Below are 19713 nucleotides of genomic sequence, written 5' to 3' on the forward strand. Positions count from 1 at the left end.
TGAACAAGAGGCCCCATAATTATGTAGCTGGTCCTGCCTAGGGTCTGAGGTTTCAGGGCCACAGAGCTCTGAGCTAAATAAATAGAAGTACTCAAGAATAAATTTAGTAGGGCTGGATTTCTGATGCATATCATCTTGAAGACAGAAGGCAAATCATAAGTGGGAAGACCCAGCCATTGTCTGTCTCCAGGTCCCATCCCAACCAACATCTCTGGCTTCTTGGTGGTATCCCAAAGGCTAGAAGGAGCATGTGGGGACTCAGGACCACAGAGGGCAAGAAATTTGCCCAAGATCACACAGCAAGTGAGTGGCAGGGCTGGGGCTAGAAAATTTATACCAGTTCCCACTTTGTAACACTCATGCTAGGCACTGTGCTAAACATTTTAATTTAAAATGTTTAAGACACTAATTTAATCCTTATAACAATCTGTATTTTACAGATGCAAAAAGTGAGGCTCTTCCCAAGGAACAACAGTAAGACTTGAGCCAGACTTGAGCCCAGGCAGGCTGGCTGGCTGGGAATTGGGAACAAAGGGGCCTAAAATAGGGGACTTCATTCTCTGGATTCTCCCCCGCCATTGGCTAAGGGAGGCTCATTATTTCTGTTGGGCTTCTCTTTGTACATGCAGCCATATTCCTACCCATTTTGCTCTCAATAAGAAGGGGTCTGCCTCCTTCCCCAGGAGCTGCCCTTCCGGGAATCCAGAGTCTGTGTGGGGGCAGCCCAACCCCGGGCAGGAATGTGCTACTGACCCTCGGGCCACTGAGCTGTGCAGTCAGAGAACAGTCAGTTTCCCTGCTCAGGTGGGGAATGGGGTGGGGTGGGGGCTGGGACTGTGCCTGGAGCCCTCCCACAGCCCCTCAGGGACTAAGTCTGAGGGCGCCCACCTAGACCACCCGGGGCCCGCAGCGCCAGTGGGTGTGGGCAGAGGGGCCATGGATGCCTCCGGGAACTCTGCAGCTGCCCAGAGGGGGCTGCCCTGCCAGAGGGTGGCAGGCAGATCTGCTGCTGAAAAGACCCAAAGCATCCTGGTTAAAGACAGGTGCTGTGGTTAGTCAGAGGAGCCGTGGGTGGGCAGAGGACAGAGGGGTGCTGGGCGGGGAGGCCAGTGGGGTTCCGAGCCCCACTCCCAGCAGCTGCTGCCTGACCCCACCGTAGCCCCTTGGGCTGGGTCTCCCTCTCAGTTCTTAGGTTCTCACCTCGCCCCATGCTGGGGCGGTGGTGTGCAGAAAAGAGACAAACTTAACACTGTTCCGAGTTCCAGGATCCTAGCCACCTCCCCACTCCCTGGGGTGGTCTGCCTTGGTGGTCCTCTCCCACCTACTGGGATATCCCCCTCCCATCAGCTCCCCCAGCCAAAGCCAGGCTCTGTGAGGACGAGGCAGCAGCAGAAACAGGGGCCAATGGAGTGGGATGAGGTGAGCAGCTGCTGCGTCCCAGGCCCCCTGGCCCCCCAGCCCCCCAGTCCTGTGGTCTGTCTGTCTCCCTGGCTCAGTCTCCACTAGAGCCATGATTGAGTGAGTGAGTGATGGAGATCAACAGCAATGGACCCAGGACCAACATTCCCATCCCAGGGCTACAAAAAGTGCAACGTCTTGTTTTCTCCAGACTGGACTCTTGCGATCTGATTATCAGTGAATCAACGGCCAATAATTTAATGAGCATCTACCATGAGCACAGCAGGGCGCCCTTGGCTATGACAAACTGACTCTCCACCATCTGTCTCCAAGCTTGGGGCACAGGGGCATGCATATTTACCCAGGCGCTCCTGTCTATATCAGGAGTCACGGGGGTTTGGGAGGGAGGCGCCCTCACCCACTTGCCTGGCACCTCAAGTGCATCCTCACTTCCCGACGCTGCCCAGACCCAACTGGAGGGCAGGCTGAGGCCAGACACAGCAGGCTGCACCTCAGGTGAGGGTCTGTGGGGGGCGATGAAGCAGGGAGGGGTCCCAAAGGCCTCACATCTGTAATGAGACCCTCCTCTGGGGCAGGACTCACAATGTTTCAGCTGACATCCTGGCTGGACACTGCTCTCCATTGGAATGGAACGTGGGTGGGGCTGAAAGGGCAGGGGCTAGGGGCAGAGTTCACTCCTGAAGTGAGATTGAGGCTGCACCATTTTCCAAGCTCTGCCAGCCTCCCTCATCTTGCCCTGAGCAGGATCTCCGTATTGTTCACCAACTGTACCAGCTGACTCCAGAATGTCTGGCTAGCGCTGTAGTCCTAGCAAGTATCTGGCACACAGTAGGTGCTTAATCAAAATGTGTTGAGTCTCTCCAATCAGATCTGAAGTTCCTTCACATTCTTAACCCTGTCACAGCACCCCGAACATAGTAGGTGGAGCCCAATAAATTTTTAGTGGCTGATGGAAGGGTGCATACTCATTACACTCAGTCCCAAGGGCATTGTGGGGAAACTGAGGCCCAGCTTACCCCACTGCCCTGGGGTCCTCTTGGCACCCAGGGCCCTGCATATTCTCTAGTCCAGGTTTTGCCCCTTGAGCCACATACGGGCCTTCTCAGGCCAGGGTAAGACCCTGAGCCTCGCTTGTGCTGGGCAGACAGGCTCATGGAAAGCCCCCCGGCCCAGGCCCAGCAGAACATCCCTGGAAGGCTCTGGTCCAGCATCTGCTGTAAAGCCCTTCAAAGAGATTATTTAGAAAATTTATCCATAACCAATATGGTCTATGGCAAGATGGATGTTGCAGGAAATGGGAGTCTGAGCAAGAACAACAGGCTTATCTCTCATGTCTGCTGGGAGCAGGGCTCAGCAGGGCTGGGAGCAGCCCCTCATAGTGTGTGCCGGCAACCCCTGGGCCTCTCCTCACCCCCATCCCTCTCTTGCTCTGCGTGGGTCTGGACCAATCCCCTGAGGCCTCAGATGCCACGTAAACAGAACAGTGTGAGTGTGTGTCTGTGCGTGCGTGTCTGTGTGTGTCTGTGCATACATCACTGCTTGGGAAATCCCCACATCTGGTTCACACGTGACCGAGCTGTTCCCAGAAGGCGCAACTGGGAGGGCCTGGAGGACAGCAGAGGGTCAGGAGTGTGTGAGCTCTCTGGGGAGCACAGAGTTAACCCTCTGGCACCAGAGCTCAGGATCTCCGGCTAATGCTGGGCTTCTCTCCCCAGGAGAAGCCAGGAAGGAGACTGGTGCCCAGAGGGCTTTGTCCTGGCTCATTACACAAGTGGGGGAAAATGGGCCCCCCTCATCTTCACCTGCAATATGAAAGGCCTGCTTTTTCCTCTGTCCTATCAATCATGGTCAATCATCAACCACTGGGGAGACTCCCAGGCTGGAGAGTCCTTCCCCAACAGAGATAGTCGGATTTTAATGAGCACCTTGAGGTCCCGGGCACCTGGCTAGGGCGAGCATGGCCCTGGAATTGTATGCTCTTTCCACAGGCAACGGTGTGTGTCCCCCTGGAGACAGCTGGAAGCCGGAGTCCTCCCAATGATAAGGAAAGGGTCAGAGGTGGCCAGCAAGTTCTCTCCAGCCCAGGCACACGGATTCATTTTATAATTAGAGCTTTTTAAGCTTCAGCGACATTAGCAATCGAGTGGCCATCTGCGACAGCATCTCTGAAATAGCGCCACCAGTAGGTACTGCAGGGATATGGAAGACGAGCCTCAGCCTAGTTTAGAAGACGTGGCCCCGCCAATGCTGAGACCGGCCAGATGTCCTCTGTACGGCCACTCTCCCTCTTCTCCAGGCTGACTCATTTAAAAACCTCCAGGCACCGGGGTGGAAAGCCTTGCTCGGCACCCCCAGGCAGGGCTGTGTGCCTCCCACGGGCAGGCTCCCTCGCGCTCGGCCCCACCTCCGCCACAGCACTTGGACGTTGTAGCGTAACTGCTGTTTACTTTCCTTCCTCCTCCAGCCAACTGACAGTCCTGAGGACGGGGACCTCATCCTACCCGTCTTGATACCCTACGCCTTCCACGGCAGGGCCTGGCAAAGCAGGTGCGCGGATGGTCGCTAGAGAACTCGACAAGGCAGCCAGGGCAGAGCCAGGGAGGTCAGCTACGGGTCTGGCAGGAATGAGCTCCTCCCAGCAGGGAGTCCAGGACCAGCATCCCTTCAGAAACCAGCTTCCTATCAATTCAGCCTGGAAGGGTGCCCCCACCCCCGCATCCCCCTGCCCCGGGGAGAACTGCCCTGAGTGTCCACTAAGCTGTGCGCTGAGAGCAGAGAGAGAAACCGAGGTCATCAGGGAAGCAGAGGAAAGGGCCCTCTTCTGCACAACCCTGTAATCAAATGCAAGTGAGAAGCGGTGGAGAGCTCTTGGCACCATGAGGCCCCAGGGAGGGATGGTGCAGGGCACAGAGCTGACAGACCAGAAGAACTTGTCCCATCCTGAAAGATCTGCCTGAAGGGTGTTACATCTGCATGTTTGCTCGGTTTCCCCAGGGGGCCACTGCCAAGGTACAAAGACAGTCTTAGTTTGGCCTCTGGTCCCCAGTCTGTCATCACAGCTTTATAAGGACCTCACCCTCCTGCTGGGGACACTTATGCACCCAACCCTGACCTGGATCCAACATGAGGGGAGAGGCAGCCCCCACACCCCTGTGGGGTTTCCTCCAACCCTGCACCCGTTAGACCCCCGAAACAGGGTCAGGGGAAAGGATCGCCGAGAGATGACGGCTCTTCCTTCTGAGCACAGGGACGTGAAGGGACCTTGACATGGCCCAGTTTCCGAGGTACAAGACTCCAGTTCTAACCTTAACAAATACATCTTCGTCCCAGTTGCCTGGGTCATGCGTGGCAACGACAAGATCCAGGGAACAAAGCAGGAGGAGTCAAGGAAAAAGGCGTTCCCCCCCGCCCCCCCGCAAATGTCTAATTTTTACTGAAACTTTGGAAAATTTTTCTTTGCCTTCACATTTCAGAACTGACCAATTATAAAAAGGCCATGAGCCAACTAATCACACACGCCACATTTCTGTTTCTAAACAAAGTAACCCTAGATCAGAAAAAGGTGCTAAAACAATAAGTAATGAACATTTCCCCCAAATCTTTGTTTTTCCGCTGGCTTCATCATTACTGGAAATGTTGCTCTTCTGTCACATGCCCATAAACCAGAAAGCCGAAGAGAGGAACACATTATTTTCTGGCCGAGGGCTGCGGTGGAAGCCTTTCTTTGCTGGACCACAACGTGGGTGTTTCCTACCCCCAAGAAGACAACCTTGTGGAAAGAAAAGGCAGACGGAGTCTCGTCACTGCCTCCTGATGAGGCCAGCAGGAAGGCCAGTGCTTGGGCAGGCCCCTGGGCTGTTCTCCAAGCCCGGACTGCTGGACCATCACTCTCTGTCCCCCAACGGGTCCCCCTTCCCCCTGGTGGCTGTCTTACCCACTTGGGAGACAGCTGAGGGCACCTTCAGGGCCAGCCCCATCAGTCCCGGGCACTTCTACCCCGAACACCGCCATCAACCCACGCGGATGGCCCATCTCAGGTCCGAGCCTGGCTTGATCTCACAATCCCTGGAGAGCCCATCAACGCTCCCGGGCCCCGCCCGCAGAGAGGCTGATGCGGTGGGTCTGGGCAGGGCCTGGGATCTTGTACTTCAGCAAGCAGCCTGAGCACACCTCCAGCCTTTCACTTGCTGTTCAATTTAGGACCATCTTTCTACTTTCCTAGCAGAGGAAGCTGCGAGTCTGCAGCGCGGGGCAGAGAGAGGCTCGGCAAGCAGGGCCAAGGGAGCGGGGCTAGCTGGGGTGCGCCGGGGGATGCCAGGAGCCCTCCGCGTGCCTCCACCCCGGGCTCCGGGTCCAGGCCAGTGGGGCAGTGGGGCCGCGCTCCCTCTGGCTGGGGGAGGGGTGGCGCACGCGCACACACACACACACACACACACACACGAGCAGCGCGTTCACTTTCTCCATCCCATCACTGCCACATGGGCTGCGCGTGGAGCTGCCAGATCAATCCGCCTCCTTTCATTTCCAATTAGCTGGCTTTGAACTCCAGGGGTGACATCAGGCTGAGGACCTGGAGCCACGAAAATGAGAATTGTTTAAAAACACCAGCCCCGGTGAGATGTGCCAGAGGGCAATGCCTTCACGAGACACGTTCACTTTTGGAACGGGCTGTTGGAGGGTGCCAGGAATGTCTTGGCCGTGTTCGCCAAGCAGCCTGGGCCTTTCTCACTGAGGATGGGTGTCCTGGGCAGACAAGAAAGCCTTGGAAATTGCTTTGAAAAGTCTTGCTGATCTTGCCTCCAAAGCTTCCTTTCCAGACTCATCTCCCAGCCCTCTCTCCACTCCCGCCAGGCTGGACACCTCTCCTTACCTCAAATTCCTCACCCTGATTCCAGCCTCTGAGTCCTCGCTCATGCCCAGCCCTCCCACCACAGTGCCCACCCCTCTGCTCATCCCCAGCCTCCCCCATCTTCCTAGCCCTGTCCCCTTCTGGTTGACTCCCACAGCCTGTGGATCTGCAACCTAGCCTGTCTTGCATTTGTTAATGAGTCCCCGACACCATCCTGCTTTCTCAGTTGAAGCTCGAGTTCTATGGGGCCAGGGACAGCAATCACTTAAGAGAAATGAGAGACTCTAGGAGAGCTGCCCTCTGGAGGGGAGTGAAGGCTGCTTCTGTCTGCTCTGTCCCCTCCCCCTGTGGCTGGGGAGCAGGTCAGGCCTGGGGCCAGGATAGGGCTCCTTGCCCTAGGAGGCCTTCATCTTGGGGGAGGACAGCCCCAGAAGCCTTACAGCCCCACTTTCTCCACATGCATCATAATGGCCCTACTCACACTTCTGCCTAGTTCCAGGGCCTAGGGGCAGTGTGACCTGCAGGGGACCAGTTCTGCCCACTCCCACCTTGGACAGGCAGAGCCCCTCTCTTGGCGTTCTCTACAGGAGGAGGGTAGACAAACTTTAGAGTAGCCAGTACTTACGGGCTTTAAGCAAATCCACTTCATTAAAAACCAAATTCATAAAAAGATAAATGAAGAGGATAGTGGTCACATCCTGTAAAGAAACCTTTTCCCCAATTAAGAATACCTGACGACCAATAAGGTCCCTCTAGATGCCTCAGTGGTATTCTCTTGGGCCAGCTCCATCCCAGTCTATGGACCCTCCCTCCTAGAGGCCTTCAGAGCCCAAGTCCTGGTCACCCTTGGGCCTTGGCTCAGGATGGAACAGACTTCAGTGGAAGAGGTGTGGATCAGAAGGGCCAGATTCAAATCCTGTGTCTACCTGGCCAGGTGACCTGGGGCAAGTCCCTTAACCTACCTTTCCTGGTCTATAAAATGGGGACAAGACCATCTGCCCAGGTTGTTGCAAGATTTACTAGCGATTATGAGATGGTGCACACTCCACCTTCTCCTGTCTGATTGAGAGGGCTCACTTCTTGGAGGAGGGCAAAGAGCAAAGCCAGGGGTCTCTCCTGTTTGAGAGCTGGATACCTATGATACTGTCTCCTATTCATAATAAAAATGGCTTAACCCTCAGCGAGCGTTTACTGTGCCAGGCACAGTCTTGGAGTTAACACTTCATAGGTAGTAACTCATATTCAAGCCTCAAACAACCTGATGAATCATCATTCCCATTTCACAGACAAGGAAACTGAGGCACAGGGAAGTTAAGGACTCGCCTAAGACTACACAGCTGGCAGGGCTGGGGCATGAAACTAAGCACTCGGGCTCCAGAATCCGGGTTCTTAACTCTACGAACAACTCTGCAGTGGCCGGGTCTAGCTTCTGTCTTCTCTTGAGGCCAGGCCTCGGGCTTGGAAAATGAAAATAAATGCTTCAAGTGGGTCTTTTAACTCACGGACTCAGGGTAAGACCAACTTCTCCCCTCCTTCCAGAATCCATCAATACTTAAACCAGTAACAGGGGCAGTGGCTATCATGGGGACCTCGCTATGCGCCAGGACCTCTGCTACTTCGATCCTTACATTTAATGAGACAGACACTATTTTTACCCCCATTTTCCTTAAGAGGGGTAAAGGCATAAGGGGGTCAGAGGTTAGGGAAACTGCCAGTCACAGAGTAAACACACGGCAGAGCTGGGGTTCCAACCCTGTCCATCTGACGCCAAAACCTGAACCCTTATGTTCACGCAACATGCTTCTGTGCCCACCGGAGTAACACTGATCTCATTAACTCCGTCCAGTAAGGCAGATTTTATGATCAATAAAATGGAAGTCGGACCGAACTCACCAATTTTCCAAGGAGAAGTATAAAGTAAACAGGATTTCAGGAGGAACATCAACACTTGCCCAAAAGAACAAACTTGCAACACTCTTGAGTAACCTCATTTGCGTTCAAACGAGCTGCAGCTCCTCACAGGACTGCTGGATGGGATGGAGCATCAGGCCCTCTGCCTGGCAACAATCGGGGCCAAGACGAAACCTCGGGATCCATGGCCGCCTGCCCCCCCTGGCGGCGAAACTCGGAACTCCACAGCCGGGCTGGGGAGAAACGCAGCTTCCAGAGGTGAGAGGGGGGCATTGGGTCTTTTTCAGGTGTGAAGAGCACCCTCTGCTCTGGGGAGCCTGCTCCAGCCCCCTCTCAGCTCGTCGAGGAAGCCAAGCACCACTTCTAGCAACAGGACCTCCCTACCACCGGACCCAAAGCCCCCTCACTGCATCACCTCCTGGGACCCTCTGCACTTGGCATGGGGCTCTTATGACTTCATTTTACAGGCGTGATGGCCAGTTGTTATGCGTCAGCCTGGCTAGGCTACAGTTCCCGGTTACCCCACCACTCACTACTCTAGGTGTTGCTGCGGAAGGTATTTTGCAGATGTAACAAAGTCTGTAATTAGTTTATTTTGAGTGAGATTATCCTAGCTACTTGGCAGGGGGGTGGGTGCTGAGTCAATTAGCTGAAGGGCTCTTGAGAGCAGAGCCGAGGCTTCACGGAAGAGGAAATTTCACCTGTAGACCATGGCCCTGGCCTGCCTTGGACCTCGGACTTGCAAAGCCAGCCCCGACCATCATGTAAGCCAAGTCCTTGAGAGAAACCTCTTGATGCGTAGCTCCCCTTGGGTCGGTTTCTCTAGTTGCACCCTGACCAATACAACAGACCGGTGAGGCAGCTGAGCTCAGTTGGAGGGGTCGGCCCAAGGCCACATGACTGGCAGGCGGGGCTGACTGCCGCTCCCCAGCACCCACAGGAACCGCTCACACAATCATCGAAATCCAGCCACGCAGCTCACCCTCTGTTGCTGCTGGAATTCTCACGACCTCTCACCTATCTCCTCTCCCGGTCCATCTCCACTCACCACCAGTCAGAAGAATCCTTCGGAGATCTAAGTCACATCATGCCCCCACTCTCCTCAGAATCCCTTAATGGCTCTTCATCTCACTCACAGTGAAAAGTCAAAATCCTTTAAATGGCCTGCAAAGCCCTACGTGCAGAGCCCTACATGGTCTGTGCTGCTTCCCCCACCCAGAGCTACCTCTCTGCTCTCACCTTCTACCCCTACCTTGCCCTCCACTGTTCTCCACCCCAGCCACAAACCTCCCTGCCATGCCCCGAGCAGGCCAGCAAGCATGCTCCCACCCCAGGGCCTTTGCACTGTTTATGCCTTTGGCCTGGAGTATTCTTCTTCAGGTACCCATGTCACTTCTTTGCTTCCCTCTAACAGGACATTCTTAGATATATACACTTCATCACCCTAACAGACTGCAAACTTCTCGAGGACAGAAAGACCCATCCTTATAACCATGACACCCGACACAGTACCCAACCTACAGCTGCTGGTGCTCAATAAGGCCAGCTGAAGTCTCTGGTCTCCGAACAAGCCATGCTCGGTCCTGCTGTCCCACCTTTGCCCAAGTACTGTCCCTTGATCACCAAAGTTGCCTGTTCTCTGCCCCTAACCAGCAAAATTGCTCCTCTTCCCAGATAATTTCCCCTGATTTGAGGCTGCAGGGAGCTCTCTGTCCAGACCTGCAGTCTCATCCACGCACGTGTGAGCTCCTTGACCCAGCTGCTCCCTCAGCCAGCACGAGGGGACCCCGCTCCTAGTGCAGGCCCTGCAGCAAGGCCTTCCCTCTCAAGGTGGTGGGACGCAGATCATACACAAGAACACCCCGAGAGAGAGTGTGGTCCATGATGCATACAGTGATGGGAGGGGGCAGCTAAACACAGAGAATCGGGGCTTCTCTGAGGTGACAATTAAGCTGAAATGTTAAGAAGGGGCAGCCGTGTGAAAGATCAGGGAACGGCATTCCAGGCAGAGGGAACAGCATGCGCTGTGTGAAGAGAACGAGCTTGCTGTGTTTAAGGAAGGGAAGCTGAGTGGTATGACAGAGCAGAGGGGGCAGGGGCAGGCATGTTGGGGGTGGGTAGAGCCTGGGGCGGGACAGCAGGCGAGGGGCTAAAGCACACAGGGCTCTTTAAGCCGGATTAAAGAGCTTATTCTGGGTGGGATGGGGCAATTTAAGCAGTAGAGCACATGATTTGATACTTGCTTTGAAGAGCTCACTCTAGCTGTGGTGTGGAGAACAATGTGGAGGGGCAAGGGTGGGAGCAGACAGACCCAGAAGGAAGCTGAGGTCTTCCTGAAGAGAAGGGAGCTTCCATCACGGTGTGATGGCGGAGGAGGTTGGGTTGGCAGGGGAGAGAAAGGGAGGGGTCAAGGGCCACTTCTTGATGCTGGGCGGGAGCAATAGCATGGATGGTGGAGATGTGGGGAGGAGCAGGTTCAGCGGAGGGAAGGAGGGAGCAGAGAGAAGACTGAGGCTACACTGCCTGCCAGTCTCAGGGTCACCGGTCCTGCCTCTTCTAAGAGGCTGTAAGCTGCCTGAGAACTTTCTTGCTGTGGACTCCACCTTCCCCAGGCCTGGCTTCAAGTCTTGGATCTGCGCTCAATAAGAGACCCCTCAGAGAAGGAGGAACTGGGGCTTTGGGAACTAACAGGTAGAAAGGGATGACCAGGGAACAGCATCCATGTTCTCTGTGCACACACTGCTGCCTGGAGTGACTCTGGGAAGCTCCGCGAACTTCATTACAGAGCAGGCTGGAGCCCTGAACATGGACTCAGATCCTCACTTGGCCACTCCTCACTTGAGCCTCAGTGTCTTATCAGTAAAATGGGAATCCCACCGCCCACATGCAATGAGCCTCTTGGGCAGCAAATGAGAAAACATATGTGAAGCTGCCAGCCCCTAGGGGATCCTCAATAAATAATAGGAGCTAGCACTTTGGGAGAGCTTTCTAGGCTGCAGTGTTCTAAGCATGCTTGCGTATATTAGTTTGTACAATCTTCATTATAACCATATGAGGTGTGTATTAGTCAGTGTTCTCCAGAGAAACAGAACAGGATGTGTATATATATAGAGAGAAAGAGATTTATTTTAAGGAATTGGCACACGTGATCATGAGGGCTTGGTGAGCCCAAATCTGGGGTAGGATAGGATGGTAGGCTGGAGACTCGGAGAGGAGTTGCAGTTCAAGTCCAAAGGCAGTCTGGTAGCAGGATTCCTTCTTTTGAGGGGAGGTCAGCATTTGTTCTATTAAGGTCTTCAACTGATTGGATGAGGGTAACCCGTATTATGAGGGGTAATCTGCTTGACTCAAACTCCAGTGATTTAGATGTTCATCTCATCCAAAAACTACCTTGACAGAAACACCCAGAATGATGCTTCACCAAATATCTAAATACCATGGCCCTTCAATGACGCATAAAATTAACCACTACAAGGTGGGTATGAATATCGTCCCCAATGTACAGAAGAGCGAACAGGCACAGAGAGGGTAAGAAATCTGCCCAAGGTCTCAGAGGAGAAAAGCAAGACTGGATATTACTGCTGTCTGGCTCCAGAGCTGCATTTTTAACCATGACACTAAGTGGCCATTATCATAAGCCAACATAAATTAAATTTCTCTCTCCATCCTTTTCCTGGCCTGAGAGTAGAAGGCAGAGAAACCAGGGGAGGCTTGCCCTGGGTGAAGCAGCCTAGGTGGGGCCCTGCCTTATTTAGGAAGCAGCATAGAACCTGAGCCTTAGAGATGCAGGGTAGGGGGACCTGAGAAGTTATCTGGGCCAGCCGTTGACTTTTTAGAGGGGAAACTGAGGCCCAGAGTAGAGAAGGGACTCACCCAAGGTCCCAGGGCTTCAGAAAATACTGATGATGACAAACTTATACTTGTATAGTAGTTATTACGTCCTAGGGACTATTCCACATGAACTTACTTTTTTTTTTTTTTTTTTAAGATTTTATTTATTTGCGAGAGAGAGAATGAGAGACAGCATGAGAGGGAGGAGGGTCAGAGGGAGAAGCAGACTCCCCGCTGAGCAGGGAGCCCGATGCGGGACTCGATCCTGGGACTCCAGGATCATGACCTGAGCCGAAGGCAGTCGCTTACCCGACTGAGCCACCCAGGCGCCCCGACATGAACTTACTTAAACTGCTACGTGTGAGGTGGATACTATTGTCATCTTTGTAGAAAATAAGGAAACTGAGGCAGAGTTTAGAAACTTGCCCAAGGTCACACAGAGCAGAATCTGAGCCCAGGCACAGGACACTATACCTCTGAGGCCCAAGCAAGTTCTTGGGTGGGGTTGGGGGGGTGATGTGACACATTCCCAAGTGTGCCCCTCCTTCCCAGTTCTCCCTCCCAGGGCTCTGACTGCAAGCGACAGCTGGGGCCCATATGCAGTACGCAATTCCTCAGGTTCCTAATGCAGCCTCCCCATGCTGTTCACGCAGGAAATACCCTTCTGCACCAGTGGGTGGGCAGACCTGAGACACCCCCTGCCCAGCTGCCAGGAACGTGCACACATACGTCTCCTCCCACACCAGACACCTCCCAAACAGGGACACAAACACACATGAACACAGGCTCTAAGAAGATACATCCCAACACACTGGCACACACACTTCAATACCTGTGTGCCCTAAGGAGTAAACGTACCCTCACGGCATACAACTATGAAGACCCAAGCATGTCCATACACAACCCCACCTATACACACATGCCCCCCAGTACATACACCAGGGCACAACTTTCCTGGTCCCTATAAACATATAAGCAAGCACTTGCACACACAAAACATAGCAACCCATACTCAGAAACACACACAACATACAATTACACCTATCCCAATTCACATTCTATCCCTCATACATGGGCACACACACCTCTGCTGATCCACAGGTCAAGGCACGTCAACAGAGATCTCCCCTCGGGAACCAGTAACTTGAGCCACGTGTTTATACATACTCCCACATCCCCGAGGGCCAAGAACCCCCAGCTGGCTGCTGGTCCCATAACTCACCACCCCCATAAATAAGGGCAACACACATGTCAACACAGATCGCTTAAGTCTGCCGCCCTCCCCCCTCCCCCCCGCCGCCAGACACACACCCTAACTCCTAGGGACCACCCTCCCCCAATGAACTGTGCGTCACCCACACCCAGGCACGTGCAGAACCCCGCCTCCCCCACCCGGAGAGAATCCTTCTCTGACCCCAGCCGACATCGCCCAGCGCCCAGCACCCAGCGTCCGAAGACTTGCCCCGCCTCTCTCTCTGTTCCCACCCCTTTCGCAAACTCTGGGTGGACCCTGGCACCTGTCAGGCCAATGCCAGGGCCGGTCGGCCCGCTCCCATCCAGGCCTCTGCTGCCACCACGTAGAGCCCCCACCCCCGCAGCAATGAGAAAGCGCTCAGAGCTGGGGGAAAAGGAGAAGGTTTGTGTTGCAGGCGTTAAAAACTCACAGCCACTCAAGTAGGACCCCCTTTTCAGTCCAGGATCTCACCTTCGTAAGGGAAAAACCCTGCGTCTCTGTTAACCCCCTCATCACCGCCACACCACCGGAAGGACCCAAGGAGAAGTCACAGCAGTGCCCAGCAATAGGCACCGCAGCCCACGGGGGGAGGGGGGTAGGATCTGGCTGCCAGCGTTGCGGGGGCCCTTCACGAGACACCCCCACACCCTCCCATGCACCCACCCGCATTCCCACCGGGAGAACCCGGGGAGAGCCTGAGGGGCTCGGTGGGAGAAGGGATGAGTACCAGAGAGCTTAGGGGCCATGGGCTGGGGAGAGGGACACCTGAAGGGAACACCGCCCCGCGGGAGCGGCCGGCAAGGACAAGACCCCAGAAAGTCCTCTGCAGGATCCGAGAGCACGAGCGCGAAGCGGGAGGGGAGGTTGGAAGGAAAAACGCCCGGAGGCTCCCTTACCTGATTTCCTCTTGGAACTGCCATAGTCCCTGAAAAAGAAGCAACAACAGACAGACATGGTTAGGGCCGGGCAGGGGCGCGGGGCTGCGGGGCTGCGGGGCTGCGGCTGCGGGGCGCCCACGGGCAGGCTGCAGACGGTCCCCGGCACCACTGCTCATGTGATCCTGGCTGCCCGCGAGCCGCGCGCTCCGCAGCCGCACGCACTGCGCGCCGCGCCAGCCCGTCCCCCCCCGTCCCCCCCCGTCTCCCCCCGTTCCCCCCGCTCCCCCCCCCCCCCCGGGGCAGCCGGGCCGGGCGCGAGCCGCGGGCCCCGCCCCGCCCCCGGCCGGCCAGACGGGAGGGGCTCGGTGGGCACCTTCCCGGTCCTCAGCGGGAGGGGGAGGGCGGGGCAGGTTCTCACACACTTCGTAAATAGGGAAACTGAGGCCCTATATGACAAGCGCCCGCTCCCCTCCCCTACAGAAGCGTCCCCTCCCAGTTCTTTGCAACGCTTGCTCATGCCCACTCAGACTTCCAGTCACGACTGAAATGTCACCTCCTCAGCGTGTCTTCCTCAACATCCTCCCCATCTCCTCTCCTCTGCATAATTACAGATTTGTGTGACCCTTAATTAAAGTCTGCCCCTGTCCTAGACCCCAGGCTCCCTGAAGTCACACTGTGGCTTGACTCCTCCCATTACTTCCCCTGGGCCGGGTGTAGGTGCGGATATATATTGGCTGTAGGCTGAATATTGAACAGATATGTCTTTCACCTTAAAGGCTCAGGCTGGGAAACGGATTCAGCAGCGGTGAGGGAGGGCACAGCACAATGCAAGGGTTAACTGTGAGGCTAGGAATAGTAAGAATGGAGGTTGAGCTTCTGAGTGAGTACTGGGTTCAGATCTCGTTAATAGCAATAACTCAACACCTCCCAGCCTCCATTAACCTGCCCTGGACTACCCCAGGGCTGGGGCCTCCCCGGCCCTCCAGCACGGACTTAATCCAGACTCAAGATCACCAAACCCTGCCCTTGTTTCTGCCTTTGGCCCCTCCCACAACCGCTTCCATTCACCAATCCTCGGGGAGCCGAGCGTTACAGGCCTCTGAAACGCTGAAGGCTCCTGGAGGGCTCAGGAGAGGCGGGCTGGGGGTCTATCCGGAGACTAGAGGAAATGCCTTTATTTTCCCTGGGGGATCAAAGAAACTGCCAATTGCTGGACTTTGGTCTAAGCGAACTGGCCGGTTAGGTCTGCTGGAAAGAAATGATTTTGTGGAGGAAGGAACGGCGGGTTCATAAGAAAGAGGGTCAACCTCATGGAGATGCCCCGAGATTCTGATTCTGGAGGCCTAGGGGTATAGCCTGAGCTTTTGGGGAGTTAAGCACCAACGTGATTTGCTTGCACAGCCAAGGGTGAGGGGTTCCACCTCTCCTAGGCTCCTAAGTTTTCTAAAGTTTGGGCTCAGACCCCCAGTGAATCAGAAAGCTGGGGCTGAGGCCCAGGAATCTGCATTTCTGATACCTTCCCCCTACCTGCCCATCTCAGTTTGAGAACTCCCTTAGTATTCCATGCTTCTTTCAATCCTCACATCCACACTAAGAGGAAGGTCCTATCACCCCCATTTTACAGATGAAGAAACAGAAGCTCAGCCACTGCCCAAGGTCATCCAACTTGGAAAGAGCAGTGGTATATATATATACCCACCTGCCAAGAATGGAAATGGTAGGGTGGATGGGGCAGAGGAGGACCTGCTAAATCTGTGGCCTCCAAGAGGAGTTAGGAAGGTGGGGAGTTCCCATTCGCCCCCCGACCCTGACCTGGCAGTCCGGGCATGCTCATCTCTCTAGGACAGAAGGGAAGACCAGGAGAGACTGTGTCCCAGAGTGCCTGGCTGGGCCCCTTGAAGCTCACATGGTGGCTATGTCCTGCTCAGCCGACTTGCCACTCCCGGGGAGGAACTCATTTCTCAGGCTTTTGTCCAGAGGGAGGGAGGCCTGGGAAACGGAAAGGTGCCTCCCTGCTCCGCTATGTTCCTGCGGGTCCTGAGGGGAAGCCCTCGGGGGCCTGGGACCACAATGGCCCGCTGACCATCTGCTGGCTGCCGGTGGCCCAGGCGGCCGTGGCTTCCTCACAGTGCCATAGCCGCCTACCTTCTTCCTCTCTCGTTTGTGCAGCTGCCGGCTGCCCAGGATTCGCTTTGAGCTTGTCAACAGCACCAAGAAGGGAGGCAGGCAGGTCATTCTCGGGTGACAAGAGCACACCGAGGCTTGGGAGTGGGAGAGGGACGTAATTTCCAGGTGCCCAGGCAGCAATACTCAGCTTGGTTATTCAACAGGCTCATCTGGGGAGCTGGTTACAAATTCAGACGTGGAGCCCCACTCCAGCCAACCACACTGTCTGCATCTCTGACAAGTGCTGGCCGAGAACTCCATCCCTTCGCTACAACCCTGACAGGCAGGCAGGAGTGGTACCAGGGGGCACTGCAGTCTCCATCAGGACCCCAGCCACCGCTAAGAAACATTTCTGCTTCCTAAGAACGATGTGCTTGCGTGCCAAAGAAGCTTCCAGACAGATCCCCGGCCGGCCTGTCCTTTAACGGAAGTATAAGCCCTTTCCACCGGGACCCTTCTGCAGGAGGTGTGGCTTCCACGGTTTACAGGTGAGGAGGTCAAAGCTTAGAGAAGTGACAACTTGTTCAAGGTCACACAATGAGTAGGGGCAAGGCTGGCATTAGGCACGGAGAACCCAGGCCTTGGCGCTCAGATCCTCAAACACTGCCACCCCAGAGCCATGGGTGCAAGGAAGGGAGGGGAACATCTGACCCAGAGAAGCACCTGGGTCAGTGGGGGTGGCTGAGCTCTGACTGAATGGTGGGAGTGGCCGGCATAGGGCACCTGGCCTCCGGCCGAGCAGACCTGGCCCTAAGAGGGAACCTCTTGCAAGTTTCTGGTTGGGCACCTTTGAACAAAGCCATTTCGTATTTTCAGGCGCTGGATATGCTGAGAAGCGGCTTAGGTACCCAGTGGCAGGGACTCCCCCATCCCTCACATATCAGGGCACGGGCGGGGGGAAGGCAGGGCCTGGCCACCTCCAGCTGCACTGCAGTCAGTCCTGGCCCGGGCAGGACTGCAGGACCCTCTGCCGTGGTTCAGCTCCCTAACAACTCAAGACCGCCTCCCATTCTTCCCCTCCTTGCTCCAATTCTTGCCCAGAGCTGGTGCTGACAGCCCCCACCCTGCTGGTGATTCCACTCAGGTAGGTCACAGTCTAGCCTCCTTGCAACTTGCTGCTGAATCACTATATCCCAGGGAGCCATAGGAAGCAGAAGGGGAGGGGAAGGCCAGTCTCCCTCTAGTGCCGCCAGAAGCTAATGTAATTGCAAAGGCTCCCAGGCTGTATCCTGATCTGGTCCCAACAGGCCACTCAGCCTTCTCCACAACTGGTACTGAGGATGACTAAGCCCCCAGGTACAGTGACCCGGCCATTCCAGGCAGACTGGGACAGTTGGCCAACCTCTTGTCCATAGGTCTGGCCTGGCTGGGGGGGAGAGGGGTGGAGTTCCTCCAACACAGCACTGTACCCCTCCCTCATCTCAGACTCCTGAGGCCTCCCCCATCCCCTCCCCCACAATCTCGGGATATAAACAGTTCATCTCCTGTCCCTGCCTCTAGGGTGCAGGGGACAGGTTCCGGAAGCAGAGAGAGCCCAGTTCAACCCTCTGCTACTTGCTGGCTGGGTGGCCATCTTGAGCCTCTGTTTCTCTATCTGTAGAATGGGGATAATAGCAGTACCTTAAGATTTAGGGAAGATGAAATGTACAGTATGCATAAAAGGGCTTGCGTAGTGCCCGGCCCAGAAAATGCCATATAAATTGTCCTTGTTATTAGTCTTTCACACCTGGAACTGACCCCACCTCAGTTGCTAGCCAAATGGCAAAGTCCTGTTTAAACTTGGACGTCACCATGATGCTGGCAGCACAGTACGAAGCAGGGGCAACTCCAGCCCCGTTTGCAGAGTTTTGCCCTTTCGCAGACACCAAACAAGCCTGCTCTCTGCCGAGCGCAGTCCACCCAGGAAGAGCCCTTTTCCACACAATGAACGTCTGAACAGGGCTCGTCTGGCTACAACCATACTTTCAGGGAGACACTGACCCCTAGGAATTGGCACGCCTGGGCTCACTTATCAGGTGCCTTTAACCTCCCAGAGTGGCCTACTCTCTGAGCCCCAAGCCACAAGACATGAAGGTCCTGCATTTTCATGCTATGGCTGAAAGGTGGGTCAGCTTACTTTCCCCCGCTTTTTTCCCACTTTAATTTCTCTGGGTGAGACACGCTGCTCTCCTCCTGCAGACGTTCTAGTGAAGGGGCTGGGCTGGAGACAGCAAAGCGCATGAGGCCGGAGGTGGGGGGCAGGAAAGGCAGTTAACAATTCCTACCTACTGGTCACCTATCTTGGCACACGCCGTCCCACTCTCTGCCCTCCCCTGAGAGTTCCTGGAACCCATGTGACCTTCAGGGCTTGGAAATAGGCAGGGGTGGTGGTAACCCATTTTATGAATAGGAAGACTGAGCTCCTGAGGGCTTCCGTGGTTTGCCCAGCCTCCCGAAGCTGAAGTGACATTGCTGACGGGGTCCTCCCCACCCTGAGGCCCGCCGGGGAGCGGGCTGCAAGAAGGGGATGCAGGAGCAGCAGGGACAGGTTCTTGCTGGGGAAAGGAGGTGGCCGTCCTGCCAGTCAGGGATCCCCCGGGGTAGGAGAGCCGCTGAGGGTCTGGCCAGGCCAGCTCTGTGGAAGGACGCTGAGTCCCTGCCAGGTGGAACTCTGAGTCCTCTGCTGCCTGCCACCCCCTCTCCCTCCCATTCTTGCTCCCATTAGAGAGTGCCCTGACAGAGGAGGACACGCACGCAGGAACTTCCAGCCTGATGTTCTCACCCTCCTGTCTGCTGGCTGACATTGGCCACTCGGCCCAGGACGCCCGTCTGCAGGGCCTGCTGCTGCTTGAAACTGCGTGAGAGGCCTGCTGGCTGGCTCTGGGGGTGACCTTGAGAGCCCAGGGTCTCAGGGGACCTGGGTGGGGCCTGGACTCGGGGGGCTGGAGTGAGGGTATGCAACCGTGGCCAGGGCAGTGACACGGAGCCCGTGAGATGTGTAACAATGATCTTGACTGACATTATCCGCCACTGAGCATGTTTTCAGCTCCTGCCGTAGGCTGCTTGTGAAGGCCTGGGCAGGCACAGGAGAAACGACCTGCTCTGGCCTGCGAGTTTAGGGTGAAGTTGGGGGAAGAGAACTAACCAGCACAGTGAGAAACCTAACATTCTGAGACATTCCAAGAGGCACAGGAGTGGTTATATTCCAAGTGCAGAAAAAAGAGAGATCCTGGAGTCACGGAACATCTAAGACAGGCTTCCAGGAGCAGTGGGCTTTGAGCTGAGCCTTGAAGGATCAGAGGCATTTGGATCCATGGAGAGAGCAGAGGGTAGTGGAAGGCTCTAGAACCAGGAACAAGCAGCTCCAAACAGGAGGAGTTGAACTGGGGAGGGTGGGTAAGCAGATGGACGGGCAGGAAAAGGCCAGGCCGGAGGGGGTCGGGGAA

The 19713-nt window shown here is 55.5% G+C and overlaps 1 protein-coding gene across 2 annotated transcripts in view; it reads right to left on the reverse strand.

The window, feature by feature from the left end:
- SH3PXD2A (SH3 and PX domains 2A) overlaps nucleotides 1-19713 on the reverse strand; it is a 235545-nt gene that overhangs the window by 68415 nt on the left and 147417 nt on the right. For both annotated transcript variants that reach the window (XM_045878755.3, XM_045878753.3), the window contains exon 6: nucleotides 14141-14169. In XM_045878755.3, the coding sequence (XP_045734711.1) occupies nucleotides 14141-14169 (29 nt within the window). The remainder of the gene's footprint in view (nucleotides 1-14140; nucleotides 14170-19713) is intronic.

The sequence above is a fragment of the Mirounga angustirostris genome, unplaced genomic scaffold, assembly GCF_029215605.1.
Source record: "Mirounga angustirostris isolate CCGP_5_RB_7025 unplaced genomic scaffold, mMirAng1.0.hap1 SCAF_6, whole genome shotgun sequence".
Taxonomy (NCBI): domain Eukaryota; kingdom Metazoa; phylum Chordata; class Mammalia; order Carnivora; family Phocidae; genus Mirounga; species Mirounga angustirostris.